The following is a 14,913-nucleotide window of genomic DNA, read 5'->3' on the forward strand; positions in this document are numbered from 1 at the left end:
TTCCTCTCAGGCCTCTAAATTTCCCTTTCCCTCTTCAATCTCTCCATTGTGGAACAATCATGCATCTACATATCATTTCTACCCTTACGGTCAAACACTACCAATGATTTTCCTCTATGGCCCAAACTTTCCAAAAAGTCTGGAGTTTGCTGAGGGAATGGCCTTTGAAAGTGCTCAAACCTTGTACATGGTAAAATATAGGACCTAGATGCCCCTCTGTTCTCCGAGCACATGGCTTTCGTGCAGTCTTGTCCAACAATTTTTATTTCTTGATGTCTTAGAATTACAAAAGCTGGACCTTTTTAGGGAATGCTTACATTATGAACATGCACAGTTTTTCTATCAATGTAGAGGTGAGGTGTGGGAAGACTGGGGAGTGCTATACAAGAATGGCGGTAGGGAACCGCAGACCAGTCAACCTCATAATAGTGGTCGGTAAGGTATTAGAGAGTATTCTGAGGAAGAAGATACACCTATACCTACACATAAATGGACAAGAGTTGATTTGGAGTAGTCAGTATGGCTTTGTAAGGGCAAGGCATAGTCTCACAAATCTGATTGTGTTTTTTTTTTAAATGTGACCAAGAAGGTTGACGAGGGCAGTGTTGTAGATGTTGTGCACATGGATTTCAGCAAGGCATTCATTAAAGTTCTGTACAGTAGACTGGTCTAGAAGAGATTAGATCTTATGGGTTCCAAGAAGAGATAACAAAATGGATAAATAAAACTGGCTTCCTGAAAGAAAGAAAAAGGTGATGATGGTTGTTTTTCAGACTGGATGCTTGTGACTAGTGGTGTGGCTCAGGGTTTGACGCTGGGCCACTTTCTCTTTATCATTTATATCAAAGATTTGGATTAAAAAAATACATGGCATAAATAGCAAGGTTGGTATTGCAGATGGTGAAGAGTTGTCAAAACTTGCAGAAGGATTTTGACTGGGTTTTGGCAGAGAAATAATTGATGGAATTTAATACAAATAACCTGAGTTGTTGCATTTTGGAAAGTCAAATATGGGTAGGACTTGTACAGTAAATGGAAGGGTGTTTGGGAGTATTTCAGAGCAGAGAGATCAAGGGCATCGTACCTTGAAAATGGCATCACAAGTAGAGAGTGTGGTCAAAAAGGCTTTTGGCACATTGGCTTTCATCCATCAGAGAATTGAGTGTAGAAATTTTGAGATTATGTCACAGCTACACAAGATGTTGGTGAGGATATTTATGAGGATGCTGCCACGACTCAGGTCCTGAGGTAGAGGGAAAGGTTAAACAGATTTCGGATCAATTCCTTGGAGTGATCTTATTGGGGTAATCTTATTGAGGTATACTAAATAGTGAAAGGAATAGAGTATTTTGCCCAGAGTATGGGAATGGAGAACCAGAGAACATAGGTTTTAGCTGTGGGGAAGAGTTTTAATAGGAACTGGGGAGATAACTTTTTAAAAATAAACAGAGGGTGATGGGAATATGCAGGAGAAGGTAGTTGGAACAGGTACTAATCCATTTAAGAAATATTTGGATGGATATTAGGCCAAAGAGCCTGTTTCTACATTGTATGCCTTTATGATGTATTCTGAGATAAAGCCACCATACGAATTTTGATATTATTTGATTTGGTGGCATGTTTATTTCAGCATACAGTTCTGCTCTGTGCATTTCAAATCTAGTCTAAAGTGCAGATGCCTGCTGTTATACAAGTTAAAATCTAATGCTTTGTTAGATGGTGCTAACTATTGAAACATTATCAAACCTCAATCCACATCACTATTGGATTCTGATAATTAATACACCAGGCACATGCTGGCTACCTACAGACAGTGAGCGGGTGAATCGAGTGATGAGTTCTTTCAGCCCTGCATGGACTCGCACGAGCATGCAACTTCCAGTTAGTGTAGACTGCCCAGAACAAGGAGGACATGATCCACATTGCCTATGTTGCAGGCATCAAATCCGACTACATGCACCAGAGGCTACTCGAGCAAAGTAAGTTAGACTTCAGAGAGGCGAAGGACCTCGTGAAATTGCTGAAGATTGCCCTCCGTAACATGGAAGCATGCTCAGAAAATGGCGCGTGGTCTTTACTGTGGTTGTCATATTGGGACTTGGGTCTACAGGCCTGCAGCCTGCTATCACATTCAATGAGTGAACCAACCACAGCTTCCCAGAGCACCCAAAGTGCTACTTTTGCGGTCAATCAAAAAGTTGTCTGGCAAAATTCGCTATGTGATTGAACTGCAGAAAGAAGGGCACTGCGCAAAGGTATGTTGATCACAGCCGTCCTCCAGTTCCAGGTCCACCACAGGCGCAAATGGGAGCCACCATCTTGGCCACCGTCGACCACACCATGACATGGGGGCTGTTATCTTGGACACTGGTAAATTCCAGGGATAACCATGTCACCACTTGGGCGCCACTATTATGGCAGACCAAAAGTTAACATGGGCCAGACTATGAACTGACACTAGCATCTGTGGTGCTGGATCAGAACAGCCCATATCAACTCTCCTGGTTTATCCAGAATTGAGGTACCACCATTAGTCACCTCAATGTCTTGCTGATGAAACTTGCCCCATCAGGTTTCTCCAGACGATAAGCTCTTTATTTCAGGCTATCACAGAGTTCCTTTCTGTTCCCCTTATTTCAAGAGAAACATCAGACAGATAGCACTTCCAGCTATCCGCCACTCTGGAGTTTCTGTTTCAGTTCCAACAAGCTTCTCCTGGCTTGTTACAGCTTTCTGTGTCACACACAGTCAAAGACTCCCTTCTGTCTCTCTCTCTCTCTTTGAGACTCAAACTGCCAGGCAGCATGTCCTTCTCTCTCTCACTTGCAAAACCCCTGACCTTCTCCAGCAAACAATAGCAGTTCATTTTTTGGTTTAATCTGTTGTTTTAGGTAAACAATAACCTTTCAATGACATTTCTGTGAAGAGGTATTAGGAGACAGCTGGTCTTTTGCTGTGGCTTTAAAGACAATAGTCCATTCATTCACTTCAATTAACAGCCACTTGTGAAATCACCATAACATTCTCCATAACTTCTGTAAAGTCACTGTCAATATGAAATCTCCAGTATTTCAAATAAAATCTGTTTTAAAGTGTGTGTATGTATGTAACCTTCTCTACTTTTCCCAATTTATCTCCAATACAGTAAAGGGAACAGGACATTTATTAAAGCGAAGGTCCAGCGACTCCTGAATGAGTGGATCATTGAGCCCAGTACCAGCCTGTGGAGAACCCAAGTGGTGGTGGCCCAGGGAGGGGGTAAACACAGGATGGTGATTGATCATAGCCAGACTATTAACTGCTCTACACAGCTGGATGCGTACCCCCTCCCTTGCATTGCAGAAATGGTCAATCAAATTGCCCAATATCCACCTACCACCAGCTCCCCATTCGCCTGGAGAACCACCAGAACACCACTTTTGAGACAGACAGCTGCCTCTACCATTTCCTCAGGGTCCCCTTCAGGGTTACCAATGGTGTCTCTGTTTTCCAGCGGAAGATGAACTGGATGGTGGGCCAAAATAACCTGTGTGCCACCTTCCCCTGCCTGGATAATGTCATGATCTGGGGCCATGACCTGGAAGATCATGTTGCCAAACTTCAAAAATTTCTCACAACAGCCAATTGCATAAACCTCACCTACAACAGGGATAAATTTGTTTTCCGGACTACCCGCCTGGCGATCCCTGGCTGTTTGTGGAGAATGGAGTTATTGTGGCCCCAACTGCATATGCCCACTACTAGAACTCCCCCTTCCCCACAGCATTAAGGCCCCAAAATATGCCTGAGGTTCTTTTCCTACTAAGTCCGGTCGGTGGCCAATTATGCGGAAAAAGCCCGCCTCCTTATTAAGTCCACATCCTTCCCCCAACAAGAGAGGCCTGTGCAGCCTTCAGTTGGATAAAAGAGGACATCGCTCGAGCCACAACTTATGTGGTGGATGAATCTACCCTGTTTCAAGTTCAGAGGGATATGTCTGATTTCACCCTGGCTGCCACCCTGAACCAGCAGGTCAGTCAGTGACCTTTTTCTCCTGTACCCTCCAGGGCCCTGAAATCTGACACCCCTCCATCGAGTAGGAGGCTCAGGCAATAGTTGAGACAGTGCGGCACTGGAGGCATTATCTCACCGGTAGATGTTTTACCCTGCTCATGGACCAACAGGCCATGGCATTCATGTTTAACAATAAACAGGGGGGTAAAATAAAAAAATGATAACATTTTGAGGTGGAGGATTGAATTCTCTACCTATATCCTGTATTGGCCGGGGAAGCTCAATGGGCCCCTGATACCCTGACCCAAGGGACATGTGTCAATGCCCAGATAGACCTCCTCAAAACTCTCCACAATAACCTCTGCCACCCTGGTGCCACGATATTTTCCACTTCATCAAATCTCATCATCTGCCGTACTTCATTGGAGAGGTCAGAAACATGATCGGGGACTGCCGAGTCTGCGTGGAGTGCAAACAACTAGATAGGGCATACCTGATGAAAGCCACATGGCTGTTTGAACTCCTGAGTATGGATTTCAAGGGCCCTCTCCCCTCCATCAACTGCAATGTGTATTTCCTCATGGTCATTGATGAGTATTCATATTTTCATTTTGCCATCCCTTGCCCGGACATGACCACCACCACCACAGTCATCAAGGCACTGCACAACTTGTTCACTTTATTCGGGTGCCCATCATACACCCACAGTTCCCAGGACAGTCCTGCTACGGAATCACGTGAGGGGTCATAAAATGACCCACTAGTTGAAAGGGTCCAGCTCCTTCATGAAAATCTCCAATACATTTATGTGGCCTGCCTGGATGGGTGTGACGCTACTGTCTCCATCAGGGAGCTTGTGTGTGCGGGAACACCCAAGGAGCATACCCACCAAACAACACCCTCCCCTCCATGGACACACACTACATACCATGCACTCTAGTCCCTCCCCAGCCCCAGTCACACCGGTCAAGCCACCATGCCCCCAGCAGGTCGACAAGGCGCTGGAGCTCCAGGAAGAATCAAAGGCCCCAGCTACCGCAGAGCAACCGACTCTCTGCTGGTCTCAGTGGAAGGCCAGGCTGTCAAACAGACTCAACCTCTAAGACTTTTGTAAGACTTTGTGCTCCACTCCACCCCACCAGTCAAAAAAAAAAGGGGTGAATGTGGTGAACTGTTGTACCCTCTTTAATCTGGCTCTGCCCCCTCCTGTGATTGTACCCATGCCTCCTCCCTGTTGACCCTGTATTAAGGCTCCAACACCACAACCCCTCCCCAGAAAGCCTGGGTCACAGCACAGGACGACCTTCAAGTTTTTCTAAATAAAAGCCTATAGTTCTGTAACTCTATAGTTTTCTGAGTTATTGATAGTGTTTAAAGTATCAGTGAGTTATTTCTCTTGTACTAAGTTTCATCCCCCTTGCTCCTGCCCGTATCGGGGCCGCCGCCATCTACCCTTCGCCCGGACCGGGGCCGGGGCCGCTGCTGCTCTCCCTGTGCCCGGACTGGGGCCGCCGCCTCCCACTCCCTGTCCGGCCCCGGCCCCGGTCCGGGCGAAGGGTAGACGGCGGCGGCCCCGATACGGGCAGGAGCAAGGGGGAGACGGCGGCCCCGGCCTCGGTCGAGTGAGGCAGGCGGAGGCCCCGGTCCGGACAGGGAGTGGGAGGCGGCGGCCCCAGTCCGGGCACAGGGAGAGCAGCAGCGGCCCCGGCCCCGGTCCGGGCGAAGGGTAGACGGCGGCGGCCCCGATACGGGCAGGAGCAAGGGGGAGACGGCGGCCCCGGCCTCGGTCGAGTGGGGCAGGGGGAGGCCCCGATCCGGGCAGAGAGTGGGAGGCGGCGGCCCCAGTCCAGGCACAGGGTGAGCTGCGGCGGCCTCGGCCCCGGTCCGGGCAGTATGGACCGACCTAGGAGGGGAGGCAGGCCCCTCCAGCCCGGGTAAGAAACCTGCATAGGAGAAGGCCACTCCGATATAAAACCTACGACCCAAGGACCTCGCTGCCACGTCCCAGCTTGCTTGGCCACGGCACACGAACCATGGGTGTAAAGGGTGGGGCCAGTACTGCGCGCACTGCACTCCACCTAAAAGCTCCTTTGCGCAGGCCCGAGGACAGGTCCTCGTCCTCCCCCTCCTCGTCCTCCCCCTCCTCGTCCTCCCCCTCCTCGTCCTCCCCCTCCTCGTCCTCCCCCTCCTCGTCCTCCCCCTCCTCGTCCTCCCCCTCCTCGTCCTCCCCCTCCTCGTCCTCCCCCTCCTCGTCCTCCCCCTCCTCGTCCTCCCCCTCCTCGTCCTCCCCCTCCTCGTCCTCCCCCTCCTCGTCCTCCCCCTCCTCGTCCTCCCCCTCCTCGTCCTCCCCCTCCTCGTCCTCCCCCTCCTCGTCCTCCCCCTCCTCGTCCTCCCCTCCTCGTCCTCCCCCTCCTCGTCCTCCCCTCCTCGTCCTCCCCCTCCACGTCCTCCCCCTCCACGTCCTCCCCCTCCACGTCCTCCCCCTCCACGTCCTCCCCCTCCACGTCCTCCCCCTCCACGTCCTCCCCCTCCACGTCCTCCCCCTCCACGTCCTCCCCCTCCACGTCCTCCCCCTCCACGTCCTCCCCCTCCACGTCCTCCCCCTCCACGTCCTCCCCCTCCACGTCCTCCCCCTCCACGTCCTCCCCCTCCACGTCCTCCCCCTCCACGTCCTCCCCCTCCACGTCCTCTCCCTCCACGCCTTCCCCCTCAAAAGATGCTCACAAACTCAAGCTAGCATGCTGGAACATCAGAACCATGCTAGACAAGGCTGACAGCCACCGACCTGAACGTCGGTCTGCCCTCATTGCACATGAACTCCTCAGACTTGACATCGACGTAGCCGCTCTCAGTGAAGTCCTCCTGGCAGATGTAGGCAGCCTCCAAGAACGCGGCGCGGGCTACACACTCTACTGGTCTGGCAAGCCTTCGGATGAACGACGCCTATCTGGTGTAGGCTTCATGGTCAAGAGCTTCATTGCCTCCAAACTCGAAAACCTTCCGACAGGCCTCTCGGACCGAATCATGTCCATGCGACTCCCCCTTCAGAACAAGCGTCACATCACCCTCATCAGTGTCTATGCTCCAACCCTCCAGGCGGAACCAGCAGAAAAGGACAAGTTCTACACCGACCTGCGCAACCTCATCCAACGCACCCCTACAGCCGACAAGGTTGTCATCCTGGGCGACTTCAACGCTCGTGTCGGCAAAGACTCAGAAACCTGGCCAGGAATCCTGGGCAAGCATGGCGTCGGCAAGTGCAACGACAATGGGCGCCTCCTGTTGGAGCTCTGCGCAGAACAGCGGCTTGTCATTACAAACACCCTTTTTCAGCAGAGGGACAGCCTTAAGACCACCTGGATGCATCCCCGATCCAAACACTGGCACCTCCTGGACTACATCCTGGTGCGAGAAAGTGACAAACGAGATGTGCTCCACACCAGGGTCATGCCTAGCGCGGAATGCCACACTGACCACCGGCTGGTTCGCTGCAAGCTCAACCTTCACTTCAAACCAAAGCCCAGGAACAATAAAGCCCCCAGAAAGAGGTTCAATGTTGGAAACCTGCAGTCAGACGAAGCGAGAGGAAACTTCCAGGCAAACCTCAAAGCAAAGCTCGACGATGCAACCCGCCTCACGGACCCGTCCCCTGAAACCCTCTGGGATCAGTTGAAGACTACCATACTGCAATCCACTGAAGAGGTACTGGGCTTCTCCTCCAGGAAAAACAAGGACTGGTTTGACAAAAACAGCCAGGAAATCCAGGAGCTGCTGGCAAAGAAGCGAGCTGCCCACCAGGCTCACCTTACAAAGCCGTCCTGTCCAGAGAAGAAACAAGCCTTCCGTCGCGCATGCAGCCATCTTCAGCGCAAACTCCGGGAGATCCAAAATGAGTGGTGGACTAGCCTCGCCAAACGAACCCAGCTCAGCGCGGACATTGGCGACTTCAGGGGTTTCTACGAGGCTCTAAAGGCTGTGTACGGCCCCTCACCCCAAGTCCAAAGCCCGCTGCGCAGCTCAGACGGCAAAGTCCTCCTCAGCGACAAGATCTCCATCCTCAACCGATGGTCAGAACACTTCCAATCTCTTTTCAGTGCCAACCGCTCAGTCCAAGATTCCGCCCTGCTCCAGCTCCCTCAACAGCCCCTAAGGCTAGAGCTGGATGAGGTTCCCACCCTGGATGAGACATATAAGGCAATCGAACAACTGAAAAGTGGCAAAGCAGCAGGTATGGATGGAATCCCCCCAGAAGTCTGGAAGGCTGGCGGCAAAACTCTGCATGCCAAACTGCATGAGTTTTTCAAGCTTTATTGGGACCAAGGTAAACTGCCTCAGGATCTTCGTGATGCCACCATCATCACCCTGTACAAAAACAAAGGCGAGAAATCAGACTGCTCAAACTACAGGGGAATCACGTTGCTCTCCATTGCAGGCAAAATCTTCGCTAGGATTCTACTAAATAGAATAATACCTAGTGTCGCCGAGAATATTCTCCCAGAATCACAGTGCGGCTTTCGCGCAAACAGAGGAACTACTGACATGGTCTTTGCCCTCAGACAGCTCCAAGAAAAATGCAGAGAACAAAACAAAGGACTCTACATTACCTTTGTTGACCTCACCAAAGCCTTCGACACCGTGAGCAGGAAAGGGCTTTGGCAAATACTAGAGCGCATCGGATGTCCCCCAAAGTTCCTCAACATGATTATCCAACTGCACGAAAACCAACAAGGTCGGGTCAGATACAGCAATGAGCTCTCTGAACCCTTCTCCATTAACAATGGCGTGAAGCAAGGCTGTGTTCTGGCACCAACCCTCTTTTCAATCTTCTTCAGCATGATGCTGAACCAAGCCATGAAAGACCCCAACAATGAAGACGCTGTTTACATCCGGTACCGCACGGATGGCAGTCTCTTCAATCTGAGGCGCCTGCAAGCTCACACCAAGACACAAGAGAAACTTGTCCGTGAACTACTCTTTGCAGACGATGCCGCTTTAGTTGCCCATTCAGAGCCAGCTCTTCAGCGCTTGACGTCCTGCTTTGAGGAAACTGCCAAAATGTTTGGCCTGGAAGTCAGCCTGAAGAAAACTGAGGTCCTCCATCAGCCAGCTCCCCACCATGATTACCAGCCCCCCCACATCTCCATCGGGCACACAAAACTCAAAACGGTCAACCAGTTTACCTATCTCGGCTGCACCATTTCATCAGATGCAAGGATCGACAATGAGATAGACAACAGACTCGCCAAGGCAAATAGCGCCTTTGGAAGACTACACAAAAGAGTCTGGAAAAACAACCAACTGAAAAACCTCACAAAGATAAGCGTATACAGAGCCGTTGTCATACCCACACTCCTGTTCGGCTCCGAATCATGGGTCCTCTACCGGCACCACCTACGGCTCCTAGAACGCTTCCACCAGCGTTGTCTCCGCTCCATCCTCAACATCCATTGGAGCGCTTACATCCCTAACGTCGAAGTACTCGAGATGGCAGAGGTCGACAGCATCGAGTCCACGCTGCTGAAGATCCAGCTGCGCTGGATGGGTCACGTCTCCAGAATGGAGGACCATCGCCTTCCCAAGATCGTGTTATATGGCGAGCTCTCCACTGGCCACCGTGACAGAGGTGCACCAAAGAAAAGGTACAAGGATTGCCTGAAGAAATCTCTTGGTGCCTGCCACATTGACCACCGCCAGTGGGCTGATATCGCCTCAAACCGTGCATCTTGGCGCCTCACAGTTTGGCGGGCAGCAACCTCCTTTGAAGAAGACCGCAGAGCCTACCTCACTGACAAAAGGCAAAGGAGGAAAAACCCAACACCCAACCCCAACCAACCAATTTTCCCCTGCAACCGCTGCAATCGTGTCTGCCTGTCCCGCATCGGACTTGTCAGCCACAAACGAGCCTGCAGCTGACGTGGACTTTTTACCCCCTCCATAAATCTTCGTCCGCGAAGCCAAGCCAAAGAAAAAGAACTTTCATGGGCTATGTTTTCTTGGATTCCAGAGCAATTCCTGATTCCAGAGCAAGCAACAGCGTCAATGGGAATATTTAGAATAACTGAAGCCCATTGGGAAAACAAAATCATTGTCTTGACAATTTGGTCTTTGTGAACAGTGTTCCAAAACCATAATATTTCCAAAAAAATATTGATTTTTCTGTAAATACAGATCTACTTTAAAAATTGAATAATGAAGTCATTATTTATATTTCTGGAAATTAATTTTTTTCTTCATTCTCTTGCTTCAGCCTTATTCATTTGTATCTGTCCAAGATCTGTAATTGTAATCTAAGTTTGATAACCTGCTCAAATCTATAATAATAAGGCACCTCATCAATTTCCACAGTTAGACTGCCTTAAATCCTGGACATTCATGATTCACACTATTTTATTTCAATTCACACACGATGACATTGAATTAAATAATCATATTATTTCAGTACTACTGTTGTATCAACCTCACACAATTAAAGGAGAGTGCTTAAAATAAGAGTAGAAATTTTACAAACTCCACTTTTCATTACTCTCTCATTTCCAATTCTCTTCCCCATTTCTTCCTTTCTAATTTTTCTTCATCTTACCATTTTTTTCTGTTATTTTGCTTATCGTTGCATTGATTTTTCCCATTTGATCCATAGATTGATTTTCTGACTTTGTTTACGAGTTCTTCCTTTAACATTCAATTTTACTGGCCTTCACCCATTTCCCATTGTTTGATAAATACTCCAATCAATTTTAAAAAATATATACATCTTTAGGTAATGCAGCAATAACAAATTATGTGAGAGTAATGTTTTGGTATATATTTTTCATGCATTGGCAATGTTAATTAATTGAAAACCAATTAGCACAAACTCCATGATAAAATTCTAAAACAGGTCTCTGTATTAACAACTGGCTGATTGATTAGATAAATAATATGAAATTATTCAAACTATATCAAATATCAAAGTATAAATAATGTGGATACAGACTTTGCTCATTTGTCTTTTGTATTGCTGCCTTTTCCAACAATTGCAATTCATAAAGTAAAATAATCAGTTTTGCAATAAAGATTTATTTTGTCACTAAATGAACTATTTACTTAACTTTGTTCTTCATACCCATCATTACCTGACTAGGGGACATTCTTTTAGCCTTATCTACAGAATTCTATGGGAAAATGGAACAGAAAAAGACCATATGGCTCATGGAATCTGGTTCTCCAAAAAAGCAAAGACCTCAGATCTTGAGATGACAAAAATGTGGACCAGAGTCTCGAAGTATATCTGAAGCAATTGTCATACTTGTCTGAAGATAACCATGGGAACTGTCTTCTCAGAATCGGACAGTCTCAGAATAGATCCATTAAACACATATCACAAAGGTATGAAGGTATCACAAACCCAATTTACAAAGGTCAAGATCTTAGAAAACAATATAACAATGCTGTCTCATGATTTGTGCAAATTTGATAGAGGTAATAAACAGTGCAAGTAGATGGACTATTGAATATTCATTAAAGTTAGATCTGCTATTTTACTACAATTAGCTTGCACATTTCAATTAACAATCCTTCCCAACCCCACTACAGAGGCCTCCTATTCTTACTTCCACCTTCAAAACATCAATCCAGAGGTAGGAAACCAATACCAAATTTTTATCTAATTGGTTCTTAGCTTAAGCAGTATGGATTTTTCATTGTTGTACTAACAGATCATGTCTGTAATATCAGACTATTAGACTTTTGGAAAATTGTATGCTTTGATGAAAAACCTAGAATGCCGTTGTCTTTTAAAAAGTCACGAGACACTGAAATGATATAAACAATGTTAATGGTGCAAGTAATAACCAACAGCAAACCAGAAGCCTTGCAATCGTTTTCATCGCTGAGCTAATATTATCCTACACCTTATAAAATGGATAAATGATTTAACAGAATTATATGCATACTCAAAAGGTCTGCTGGAAAAATATCAACAACTTTAAAAATATTACATTTACTACATAGCTTATAACATCTGGAAATTAATTTGAAATCAATGCATTTCAAATCTGTCCTCTAATTATCATTTTCATTGAAATCTCCTTTGGCTTTCCTTTCAAGTGCAAGTTTTGCCAACTCCCTGGTGTTACTATAAAAATTAAATAATAGTCTCCCTAGATAGTCTTGACACATACACATTACTAAAACTTAAATGGTATAATTTTTCATTTCTGTGTTTTTCTTTCTGGAAAAGACAGCTTTAATATGATAGTCGCTGATGATGTACTGTACGTGCCAAAATGTCAATCCCTCGGGAAACTTGAAAAGAAAATCAAGGCTGCCAAATAAATTTACTGATTGAGGCATTAACGTGTGATTAGTTTATGCTACTGCAAATGTAGGATTTTCAACTTGCCTCCCAAACAATTGGCACAAAATACTTTCAATTATCAAGAATGAATAGGCAGTATGTCATCGGTTTTTAATGAAGACCACCTGCCTGCAAAATTGTGGAGTAAAAACCCAAAGCTGGAGAAACTCAGCAGGTCAAGCAGTGTCCTTTATATAGCAAAGGTAAAAATGCATAACGAATGTTCCAGGTTAGAGCCCTTCTTCAAATATGGAAAAATGTCGGCAGGCATCCGAACAAAAGAATGGGTGGGGGAGGAGGTGTGGTCGTGAAGGCTGGAAGTGATAGGTGGAGAAAGGAGGAGAGGACAGCAGCGATCACCTCCAACCTTTGCGACCACACCTCCCCCCACCCCACTCTTTTGTTCAGATGCTTGCCGACATTTTTCCATACTTTGAAGGTCTCTAACCTGAAACATCAATTACGTTTTTTTTTTAACCTTTGCTATGTAAAAGATACTGCTTGACCTGCTGAGTTTCTCCAGCCTTGTGTTTTTACTTCAACCATGTTATCTGCAGACTTTTGTGTTTTACTGCTTGTAAAATTGTGGAGGCATCCTTGTGTGTATTTTCTGTATATCATTTCCCAAAAGTTACAAGCAGAATTATATTGCCAGAATGTTAGAAATTAGCAATACTATGCTCACTGCATTGTTTTCTTATTGGATTTAAAAGTTGTGCTGATGCTACAGCATTTTTACACATTTTTAAAATCTCTTTGGTACACCATGATGATTTTGAGCAGATTTAAAGCATTTCTACTGAAATGATAACAAGACAATGATGGTTTTCAACATGCCTTGTACTGTATTTCTTCCAGGATCTAACACACTAAAGACACATCGTGTATTTTAAAATACTTGAAAAGGAAACATGCATTTTATTTATGTTCTTTATTCAGCTTCTACGGATCCCAACTGATGACTTACCAGCTCTGACAATATTGTATTTCTTTCATTCAATATTTACACATTTTTTTGTGAAATTGATTTGTGCATTACTACATTTGTTTCAGAGAATTGGAATAAGCAAACAGCTCATAAAGTCAGAATGTCAAGCAGTTCTATTGGCATATGGATACTGTGATTAAACATACTCCTCTCAACAAAACAAAAAAAGCATGTTACAGGATCAAAAGTTTATTAAGCAGTCAATATAAACTTCCAAACAGTGAGACATCCTGAGGTAAATACAAACCATGTTTCACATCTACATTATATTCCAATATATTGCATATTTGTCCAAGAAAGAAATAAGTAACTTGAGATATCAATCACAATTTTGCCTCTCTCTCTCTCCCTCGACCCCAAAGTCAGCAAGGGATAAACTTGGGGAAAGTAACATAAGGTAATCTATCAGCCAAAGAGACATGGAAGAACATTTGTTCTGCCCCACAAGTTGGGAGCTTGGGAACATTGCAAGGAGGAGGAGGGAGTTAAAATATTATTTAAAATCAGTAAAATAAAATGTATTGTGCTGCTGGTAACATTCCATATTTTTTAAAGTCCTGGTCAGCAACTCAACCAGGCCAAGGCAAACAAAGTTCCTTAAAATGCTCATTATTTTTCAGAATGCTTAATGACAATAACTATGCTCAGATGTGTGGTGAATGGATTTTTGTAGCATCATGCTCCTAATGTAGAAAGTGTTTAAGATCCATAGGAGTTTGGCTACTTTTAGAAAGTAAAGTATCTTGCAAACCATTCTTCGTGCTGTGAATCTGAAGCAGGCTCCATAACTGCTGTAGTTTCCATATGTGAAGGGCTACAGTGAGAGATAGAGAAACCATTTTTTAAGCACGAGCCATGATAATAAAAATTCAAAAGACATGATCATATGAATCACCTCCACTGGTGCAGTGTCGCAAAATAAGTTCAGTTCCCACAAACAAATTGAACCTGAAAACATTTCACAAAGCACCATGTCCTTCCAAGCATTTTGATTTATCCTGTTTCTTTGATCAAATGATCCTTATGGATTCAGAAAGAGAAGGTTTGCCAGCAAGATTCTGAATCAGTTTCTAAGATTGAACACAACACTGAGATAAATTTCACAAATAAAAAGTTAGTAAAAATATCATGAGTAATATAAAAGGTAAAAGTAAATCCTATTAGAAAAATAAAAGCTTCAATGTGTGCCCCGACCATTCATTCTACTTACCAGGATCAAAGTAGTGTAAGACACCTGTTGGGAAATTAAAATTGAATTAGAAGTGTGAGATGATGTATTTTGGGTAGTCAGATAGGGGTAGAACACGTCCAGTAAATCTGTGGGTGGTAAGGAATGCTAAATCACTGAGGGACCATGGAGTTCAAGTCCATTGTTCACTGACAGTGGCAACACAGATAGACAAGCCATGAATAAAAGCCTATAGCCTTCATAGGTCAGAGCACAAATGTAAAATTTTGGACATTACTCTGAAACTTCAAGGTCAAAAGAACAACTTTATCTGATTTTACTTACACACACACACACACACATTTTGTTCCTCTGGAACACATGGCATGGTCTCAAAGCTATATACCAGGCACACCAGAACAAAAAGAA

The 14,913-nt window shown here is 45.6% G+C and overlaps 1 protein-coding gene across 3 annotated transcripts in view; it reads right to left on the bottom strand.

The window, feature by feature from the left end:
* Positions 1-13,274: 13,274 nt before the first annotated feature.
* Positions 13,275-14,913, bottom strand: part of fam184ab (family with sequence similarity 184 member Ab) — a 176,267-nt gene continuing 174,628 nt past the window's right edge. For all 3 annotated transcript variants that reach the window (XM_069886853.1, XM_069886849.1, XM_069886852.1), the window contains one exon: positions 13,275-14,130. In XM_069886853.1, the coding sequence (XP_069742954.1) occupies positions 14,043-14,130 (88 nt within the window). In that variant the 3' untranslated portion in view covers positions 13,275-14,042. The remainder of the gene's footprint in view (positions 14,131-14,913) is intronic.

This window comes from Narcine bancroftii, chromosome 6, assembly GCF_036971445.1.
Source record: "Narcine bancroftii isolate sNarBan1 chromosome 6, sNarBan1.hap1, whole genome shotgun sequence".
NCBI classification, from domain to species: Eukaryota; Metazoa; Chordata; class Chondrichthyes; order Torpediniformes; family Narcinidae; genus Narcine; species Narcine bancroftii.